The sequence below is a fragment of the Lottia gigantea genome, assembly GCF_000327385.1.
Source record: "Lottia gigantea unplaced genomic scaffold LOTGIsca_5, whole genome shotgun sequence".
NCBI lineage: Eukaryota > Metazoa > Mollusca > Gastropoda > Lottiidae > Lottia > Lottia gigantea.
Genome location: NW_008709715.1, coordinates 2,693,979 through 2,704,410, shown reverse-complemented (window position 1 = coordinate 2,704,410; position 10,432 = coordinate 2,693,979). Strand labels below are relative to the sequence as shown.

Below are 10,432 nucleotides of genomic sequence, written 5' to 3'. Positions count from 1 at the left end.
TTATTCAGCAGTGGTAGAATAGTATGATTGTGGTCGTCTGTTAGGTAAATCAGTGGTCTGTATGTCTGTATTTTCTCCAATCAGCTGATTTTTGTGATATTTATAGACTCTCTGAAACACTTCCATTGGAGAATATGTCTGAAGAGGTCCTTTTCTAAAATCTTCAGGTAAAATATAGAGTTTAGGACTCTTCTCATGTCTGGTAATTTTCTTTTCATTGATACGACAACAATCTGAACAGTACTTTGTACCGAGTATTTCACACTGAGCTTCACCACTATAATTCTCGACATTTCCACGTCCACACAGTTTCTCGGTTGTCTCCCATTGACTTAAACCAATTTGGTTATTCACAGTTGTTGAAATAGTATTGAAACATCTTGCAATGTTGGCATTGTTGAACCTTTCTTGCGATGCAGAAAATATCCTACTTTTGTCACTTTTTTGAACAGTTGTGTGAATTTTGGAAACTTCGCGTCTGAAATAAAGTTTCTCTTCTGATGAGTGTCTTTTTCTTGATAACGACAGCGATGTTGGCACACCAAGAGCTCGTTGTTGCATTCTTATTAGACTACAAACTTGGTAAAATCACTATGTTTTGTTTGAGTAAAACTAATGAAACTAGATTTTTAGTAGAAAACAAAACTTTGTGTCAAGTCGCATGAATTTATATTTATATCTGAATAATGATAATGTGTTAATCCCTCAATATTTCACTAAGTACATGTACATCTAAACAGCCAGTATTCCAGATAAGTATTACCGAAGATTGTTTACGTTGAAGGCTATTTTAAAATAAATGTCAATAGGTATTATTGACTTTTCCTTTCGTTGAGATCATTTAAACTCGATTAAATCAGCCACTATCAATCATTGTCAAAATATTGTCAAAGACGTCCGAGGTATTCAAACTACAGAGAGAGATGGTCGATATTTTAAAATTTACCTTTATTCTCTGTTTTTTTTTGTTTTTTTTTTCAACCAATGCCATGGGTTTATCTCTTCTGTCTTTTTTCTTTCCCAAGATAATATTGGCCTTCTGACTAAACAGAGAAAGACAGGTTTCAAAATTTCAGCTTGTGTGAAGATTTTATGAACTCTGGATTTTGAACACCTCTTTAGTAGTAATTTTGGTGTTCGATCGCTTCTACCTCCGATCTGGCCCGTTTCGATTTAGAACTTTTTCTTCTTTCAAGATGGTGGCTCCTGCACGAAAGTATTTTCTGACTTGCCAATTATTCCAGGCTTTTTCTTTGACAGTTAGTTTCAGTCACTAACACTAACGTTCCGAGCTCAGTCACACACGAAGGCTCTACTAACTTTCTTCTCTTCGAGAACTTTTCAAATACCAGCTCTTTCAGTATTCAATCCAAGGAACTGTCAGATGCGTGTAAGTCTGGTCTTTCTGTACTGATTTAGCCAAGTCAACATCAGTTTCCTCATTTTCCGTTTATTTATGTATTTTGTGTGTGCAACTTCTCCGATCGACAAATAAACTTATTGAATTTATATGTCTGGTTGTAAATCTGAATCGAAACCATCCAAGCCTACAGTGACAACGCTTCATTCAGCATGATGTAAAGGCTGGTTGACTCAATACAACAAATATAACAAATAACCTGACAGCTTGATGTCAAAAGACCCTATATAGTTACAATATCTTTCAAGCCTTCAAAATCTCATTTCTGTGCCAATAAATCTACAATCAGTTCTGATATTCCAAAGTTTGCATCAACTTTTCAAATTAAATTAAAAGGATGATTTCCGTTAAGCAAGCTGATTAAACATAAAGAGAAACTCAGACATTGATAATCCGAAAGATGATACATCGACACACAAGATAACATAAGCCCACTAACATTTATATATATGAACTGGTGTGTGAAAAATATGTGAACGCATGAAAAGGAGGGTATTATCAAATTATACAGTCGAGAAAAGATATTTATTTACACCAAAATAGACACATGAGCTGTCCATTTCAATTTTGGGTCGTTTGGTTATAATCACTATAAAACCTGTACATTAACTATGTATTCTACCTGAAAATTAAATATACTGTATGTCCATGGTTTATGGTAATGTTAGGATAATCTTTCAAATTTGTTCCCAAGGGATATTCGTTCGCTACAAACTCAATAGAACAATGCTAATTTTCACATTATCACAGCAACAATTATCGCTGTAGAAATCGTTCTTTTGCCTTAATAGGCTATCAATTAATGGCTTAATGATTCAACAACTAATGTTAATGAACCAAACCAATCTGATTAGAATTAGACTACAATTTCGTATCCTTTTTGTTTTCTGATATTTTAGTCGACATTGTAATCTTATCTAGATTTCTACCAAAGGTCTGTTCGGATGGTGTTATCTTTAACAAATCTAAGCGTGTCATGCAAAACCCGTTTCTTGATAAAATAAAAAGGAATTGTGAGGTAGCGAAACCTAAAAGGTTGTCATATTGCTCTACTTTAGGTTTCAATTTATTTTGACACTAAATATTTCATGAACAAATTTCCTGCGACCATAATTTCATTCTAATGGTTATAATTGTCTAATTTAACTAATAAACATATACGTTAGTTCTGTGAAAGAGATGCCGAGTTGACAAACAACAGATTAGATGTTCCTGCAGATGCGCGTATATGTCCTGTTTCAGTCATTGCTATCCATATATATGTCCACGTATTATAAATTATAGAATATTGCTATTTCATGGCTTTAGACTATGAGATTTAGCAAATTTTTGTTATGAATCGTGTTGGAAGACTTCGGAACTCAATTGTCCTCACTATATGTGTACATTCATTGAGAAAGAAATCGATATTGGATGCGATGATTATAACATCAGCACCTGTGGATTGAAAAGTAGTATAAATAAACAATACTCAATTAACCAGGTTGAAGTTTTCCTCCCAATGAGCATTGAGCAGGTAAGGATACGTCCTTTTCGTTTTAAGGGTCGGCTTTGTAAAGTTGTGGGGTTTTTTTTTAACCGTTCCTTTCACAGAACGCGTGTTGCACACAAACAAGACTGTTTACATTCGCCGGCGTTACATCAAACCTTCAGATTTTTGACTAATTTATTCAGTCTGACACATCAATCTTTGTTTGGAGTCTCTTAAAATCATGTTGTTTTTTGGGTTGGTATTTAAATACTTTTAATCCTTTACAGATACACAATCTCCAAGACACTGAGCACCAATTATGCTATTACTATGTGAAAAAAATTTTCGAGTCTTCATTTCATCTGTATAGCCACACATCAAGGGACATCAAGGCAACTCTAATTTTCCAAGATGACTGCATTATGTTCCAATACCACGATGTTGTGTACAACCAAGGCCATAGAAGGAGAAGTTAATTTCTTTACAATGTTTTTGAATTTTCTTGTTGCGTTTCAAAATGTGGTTCTTATTTACCTGGTCGTGAAACTACAGACTATATCTAGAATTTGTAAATATATTTGGGTCAATGAGCTCATTTCCAATAAAGGAATCAACCTTTAGTTAGCTTTTTACGATATAGTCATGTTGACTTCTGTGTTTGATTTAACCTACAACGATCACGTTGTTCTTGCAATAATCACAAGAACATTCATGATGATGTCTATGACTATGTTTGGGGCCAATATGTACCACATTTACTTGGCATTTAAAAGTGGATTTGAAAAGACAGACACTTCTGCTTTTCAGATTTATGTTACAATTGGTGTTTTGTGGCTGTGGAATATTGGTGTGTCATGTACTGTCTTTTTTGATGTAAACATGTTAATCATTGGAAACAACTTTGTTTTTGAGTACAAGTTAACTGAATATGGAATATGGATAATAGTGTTCCAACTGGTTAACACGTTCATAATACCACAAAGTATATTTTTCTATTCAGCTTGGAGGATCTATCAATACAATAAACAGAGAAAAACCACAACAACACGTCAACAATTTGATAGAGGTGTTCGATTGGCTATTTTGATATTAAAATTGAACATATTGCGTATGATTTCAATTTCAATAGTATCTTATTTTAGTTACGCATTGCAACAATCTGGCTTGTATCATCACCAAACTATATTGGCCGCCCTGGTCCCAGTTGCCTTCATATGTGATTTTCTCAAAATACCAATTTTCTTATTAAGAAATATAAAATTGAGGACTGCGTTTGTAAAATTTAAAACAAAATATTGCTGTGTAAAAGTAACCCCTGTATTTCAATCTGAAGGAGGAAATTCGAGTAGAGATTCATGGCGATAAGCTCTAATACAAAAGAAAAGTCTGTCCCATGAAATGGTGATGTGCGTTCGTTAAAGTGAAAAATTACAGAGCTTGTGTTTATACCAATAATCTATATATTAGTGTATGTGAGAAACACCTTGATGAAGTTGATGGAATCACATGAATAACAGCTGAGTGACAAGTAAATGAATATAGGAATTCTCGAGAACATAAATATAGCTATCTTCTTGATATCCAGTGAGAGGTCCTACAATCTCGAAATATAGCCACGAATGACGGATACATAGAACAATCGGCAATGCTCGACAGTTTCCGTAAAGCTGAATCTGTCTCGATGATGAATGGTAGATTTCGTTTTCTTTTTCCGACTTTTTGACATTGATTTGTCAAGGGATATCAATATTGCTACCTGAATATAGTTAGTAACATAAGAACCTTGAGGTACGTTGGTTCGTATACGATATCATTTATTTTTTTTGTATTTTGAATTAAAAAAACTGGAATATAAGTATAAAAACATAATTTTGAATTAAAAACTGTATTGTGAAAATTCTAGAATTTTGAATTGAAAACTTGTATTTTCACCCGGGTTTTTTATAATTTTATAATTATATTCCGGGTGAAAATAGAAGTTTTTGATTCAAAATTATTTTTTATAATTTTATAATTACAGTCAAGTAACCTAATTTCGTGCTAAACTATTTTTCGTGCATCTCTGGAAATGATTAATAATTTACATCTGCGACCTCGAATGACCTCCGCATTTGCATGTTTTGATAAACATGGGTTATCTCTAAAACATCAACTTGCAGAATGTTTTTGTCGTTTCAAAGCCACGTCGAATTTATATATCTAACATGTACAAAATGGCGGATTTCAGTTATTACCAAATATCACAATTTTTTATTGGAAAATTCTCTTATAGGCTAATCCCAGGCTCAAATCGGAATTCCGTGGAACAAAGTATGGGCCATATTCTTATGTTGTTTCAATGAGTTTTAGCAATAAACCACTCTTAAGTTTTTGTTTTTTGAAGGAATTGTCATTAGTTATAATGAAATATTATTAAAGATAAATACTACAAGAAGTTAATTATACAACTTATTTATCGATCAAACATTGTACACCAAAATAGATGATGCATTTAGCAGCCATTGTTGAGTTGGTTACGCATTAAATGTGGGTCAAGGTGAGGGATTCATAATTTTGACGAAATTCCGATGTTGAATCCCTATATGCACGAATATAGGTTACACCAATATATATTCCAGTTTTTAAATTCAAAATTGAAAAAATAATTGATGTCGTATACGAACCACCGTATTGAGGGGATAATTTTATTCTGACACTCACATACGCATTTAATGCTATATAGTATAATACAGTAAAATAAAAGCCCGTTTTTTATCATCGTGTCCAAACCACAACCCCATTCGTTATACGTCCTCGGGATACGATGTTACTTTATCAATAGACCGTTGACAAATACTTCATTCCAAGGGAGTAATATAAAATAAAAAATTCAATGATTCAAAAGTAGTTTATATTCATGGGAGGTAATACTAAACAAGAATATTAATAGGCCTACAAAGTACAAAATAAAATGGAATTTTCTGCACATGTTTGAACTATGAGGATATCCAAGGCAATGAGCGCAATGAGCAACATTTTGTTATGGCAGCGGCTAAGACTGCTCTTGGGGGTTAAGGGATCTTAAACGTGTAAAGCCTGAAGCACAAAGAGTCCACATTAACGACAAGACGCTTTCTCCATGTAAGTTCCTCCGACCTGCATTACACAATCTCGGACTTGAGTCAATCTTCTGATGTTGGAATGTTGTCTAACAGAAAATTGTTGACTCACATTGCAGTTATGAGAAAATGCTAGCTACAGGGGTATAGTAGAAAGTGAGTGGATGAAGGAAAACTGTTTTTCACACAACACACTTCAAGATAATTTAAAAAAAAAAAAGTATTGTAAAGAGGTTTTCTCAATTTTTTATGTGTATCGGGGACACTGATAGCATCAATTTGCATCATTCCAATTTTCAATCAGACGACTGTGGTTCCGGCAATTCTGCTAAAACTAAAATATACACTTAAAATATTGAGAAAACCTCTTTACAATCCCTGAAAACAATACTTCGTCCCTGTTTGAGAATTAGTCCGCTTTAAAATCATTGGAATAGATTAAATCCATACTTGAAAATGAAAAGCTCAGTTTAAGTTCCAAGTTGTAAACACAGTAAACAACATTGATTTCTGGTACATTTGATCTGATCAATATGAAGAACATAATATAAAATATTGTTTGAAAAAATGATAGAGGAGCTGTATGGGATTTATAAAATAGATAAATCAATTATTCTATTTCTTCTACAAGAGGCCAGAGAAATGGAGATTAAGGGTGAAAAAAAATAAATATAAGGTTAAATGGAAGAGGGAAAAAAGGAAGGTCATTCTAGTCGTTTGATAGTGGAAGAAATCTTCTGAAATGCCATGTTCCTTAGCAACGATACGGTTATTTACATCTGATCATTATCATGTAAAGTTGCTTAAGGAACATGCTGAAAGGCATACGATGCAGGATTTAGGCCCTTTATTTTCAATTTTTTTTAAAAAGTGTGATCAACCAGATTGTTAAGATCTCGGCGCAAGACGACGTTTTTCTATGAATATTTTTTTAATTTTGTTTAAGAAAAAATGAGTTAAAATGTATAATATAAGTACATGTTAAGTATAAATGAATCAAAATATAGATAATATATAAATTTATCAGATATTAAAGATGAATATATATTTATCAAATATAGATACTATATAACTTTATCAGATATAAATAATATATAAATTCATCAAATATAAATAATATATATATTTATCAAATATAGATACTATATAACTTTATCAGATATAAATAATATATAAATTCATCAAATATAAATAATATATATATTTATCAAATATGAATAATATATAAATTTATCAAATATAGATAATATATAAATTTATCAGATATTAAAGATGAATATATATTTTATCAAATATAAATAATATATATATTTATCAAATATAAATGATATATAAATTTATCAAATATAAATAATATATAAATTTATCAAATATAGATACTATATAACTTTATCAGAAATAAATAGTTTATATATTAAATTCTAAATAACCCACCACCAGTCAATCAAATTAACAGCAAATGTAAGTGATCAAAGTGTGGTCTTTCTCCACACAACAGCATTCAAAGTACCGGATTTCACCGAAACTAGGAAGGTTGATATTAAAGTATTTTTTAAACCTACGACACCCACCAACTTTTGTTAAAAGCTAACATATATTTAATAATATATTGTTAATTGCTATCTTTATTTATACACTGATTTGTGTAAAATCTATGTTTATAGAGCCTATCAAGGCTGATATAATAATATAGAGGCCCCACTATTATTACATATATCAATATAATTCTCTTTGATAAAATGGCTGGTATGACAGATTTGATTTACATGTGCTAATTTAAAATGAATATTGTCTTTATATAGGTTAGTTAGCAGAGACCAATTTTATCAGTTGTCTTTCAAAGAGTTCAATATAAGTGTGTTATCTTGATTGTGTTTCTCAATGTCTCTATAAAATAGTAACTTAAAGTCTTAAACCTATGATTGCGCACTTTTACCCATTGTAAGATTGTTCAACAAAATAATCTATAAATTGAAAGAAAAAGAGGCCAAAAGAACTTTCAAAATTTTTTATAAGGTCTGTAAATGGAAATACGGTGTACGGATGATTTTTGATTATTCAGTCGTAACCATTCTAAAAGCCCTCGTCAATGCAAATTTCAAACACGAATGATAATGAATACGCGAAGCTAAGAAGGCAAAAACTTCGATGGTTAGTTGTGGGCACTATTACTGATAAGCATAGTTAATAAATACCCCGTTTCTGAAACTAAGGTACAATAATTTACCTCCGAAAATGGCTTTTTAGAGGTAGTAATATTTGTTTTTGAGAGTGATAAGTAAACTAATTTGTCTCTAAATTAATATACATATATACATACATGTAAAATACTCGGGTATACACTGAAATTTACACCCCTCAATAATACAAGAAACGTACTTTTGTTATACATCGAAAGATGTCCACACCACTATATTGTGGAGATCAATAAAAAAAATTTCAAAAGAGATCAATTCGTTGTACATCATTTATATTTTACAGAATCTATCTCAAAACAAGGATAGTTCTTCTACAGCTTTCAAAATGAATAGGTCGTGTGCAAATAATACAAGTATTTGTGATGTAACAGTGCCAAATCGAGAAGTTTTATTATTTGGAATTTTTATGAATTTGCTTGCTATGGTACAAAAGTTTATTCTTCTTTACCTGATCGTGAAACTACAGACTATATCTAGAATTTGTAAATATATTTGGGTCAATGATCTTATTGCTAATATAGGAATTAACATAACACTTGCTTTAACTGATATACTTACTTTGGGGTTTCAACTTGTTTGGAATTTATCTGAGAAAGTAGCTATTACCATAACGATGAGGTCATTCATCATGATGTCTATGACCATGTTTGGGGCCAATATGTACCACATTTACTTGGCATTTAAAAGTGGATTTGAAAAGACAGACACTTCTGCTTTTCAGATTTATGTTACAATTGGTGTTTTGTGGCTGTGGAATATTGGTGTGTCATGTACTGTCTTATTGGATATAGACATGTTATTGGTTGATCCCTTTCTTCTGATACACTACAAGTTAACTGAATATGGAATATGGATAATAGTGTTCCAACTGGTTAACACGTTCATAATACCACAAAGTATATTTTTCTATTCAGCTTGGAGGATCTATCAATACAATAAACAGAGAAAAACCACAACAACACGTCAACAATTTGATAGAGGTGTTCGATTGGCTATTTTGATATTCAAGCTAAATATAATACAAATGGTATCAGTAACACCTATAATAATTGTGTCCTTTTTTAGTTATACTTTTCAGCAGGCAGGAATTTTTCATCCATCTATACTCTCAATCTTCATTCCGGCATCTTTCGTGTGTGATTTCCTGAAACTACCAGTTTTCTTATTAAGGAATACTGAATTGCGAAAGGCATGTGCCGACTTTAAAAATAAATATTTCTGTGTAAGAGTAAATCCTAAAGATTCAGTTTATACCAATAATAAAAACACCTGTACTTAATCTGGAGACAATGGAGAATCGGGAGCTATGGAACCTGGCGATCGAAGGGGTTATCAAAACTGATTACTAGGGCGGATATGGGTGCCGAGAATAGACACCGAAATGAAATTGTGACCAACTCCAGTAGGTTGTGACTGACTTTTTCTGGTTGAAAAATTGCAATTTCGACTAGTTGAACAAAATGTAACTGATTTTAACTAAGTGGCCTTAAATATTTTTCCTGTGATGACATTTATCTTTTCTTATTAATTTCATTATAAATACGTCGATTTGTTGATTTAAGTATGTGATAAAGATGTTGAAATAGAATATTATTATTATTATTATTATCACCCACTTCAACTTGGCTGCCACTTATGTTGAAGCTCGGTTAGCGAGAAAGTCTTAAAGGGACAGATTCGCCATTTACGGGCGTTGATTTGGGTCTTGAATATATGTAAATAGGCCTAGTCTCAAGAAGTACAGGAAATGTACGGAATTCGCATAATTCCTTCAAAAATACACTAAAGTAGGAATCTCGCTTTCTATAGCTATATTTGTCTTTTCTATATTATGTCCAGTCTCAAAGTCTGTTTAGCTTTCAAACGCGGGTAATTCTGTGGACACTACTAGGCCTACTGATTAGCGTATATAACTTATTAATTCCTGTTTCTGAGACTGAAAACGATTGGTCAAACTGATGGCGAATCTGTCCCTTCAATTCAGGAAAGCATTCAAAGTGCCATTTAAAAGGGAAGTCGGCATTTTCGGGGATAAGAAGGACAAAAACGCACGAAAATCGGTACTTCGATGAAAGTATTGATATAAGGGCCGAGGAACGGGGAAAAGAGATAGCGGACAAGAAGGATAGAACAGTGCAGAAGATAACTAGTTTTAGAACCAGCCATTAACATACCCCTTTCTTACCAAAATAATAATATCAATGAAATCTTACCAGCAGCTCAGAATATATCTAATGATGAATCT

At 32.1% G+C, this 10,432-nt stretch overlaps 1 protein-coding gene across 1 annotated transcript; it reads right to left on the bottom strand.

Annotated features, from left to right (window-relative positions):
• LOTGIDRAFT_154198 (hypothetical protein) lies at positions 1–561 on the bottom strand (the record flags this gene model as incomplete). Its single annotated transcript, XM_009061908.1, has 1 exon — positions 1–561. The coding sequence occupies one exon, from the start codon at positions 559–561 to the stop codon at positions 1–3; it is 561 nt and encodes a 186-aa protein (XP_009060156.1).
• Between the last annotated feature and the right edge of the window lie 9,871 nt (positions 562–10,432).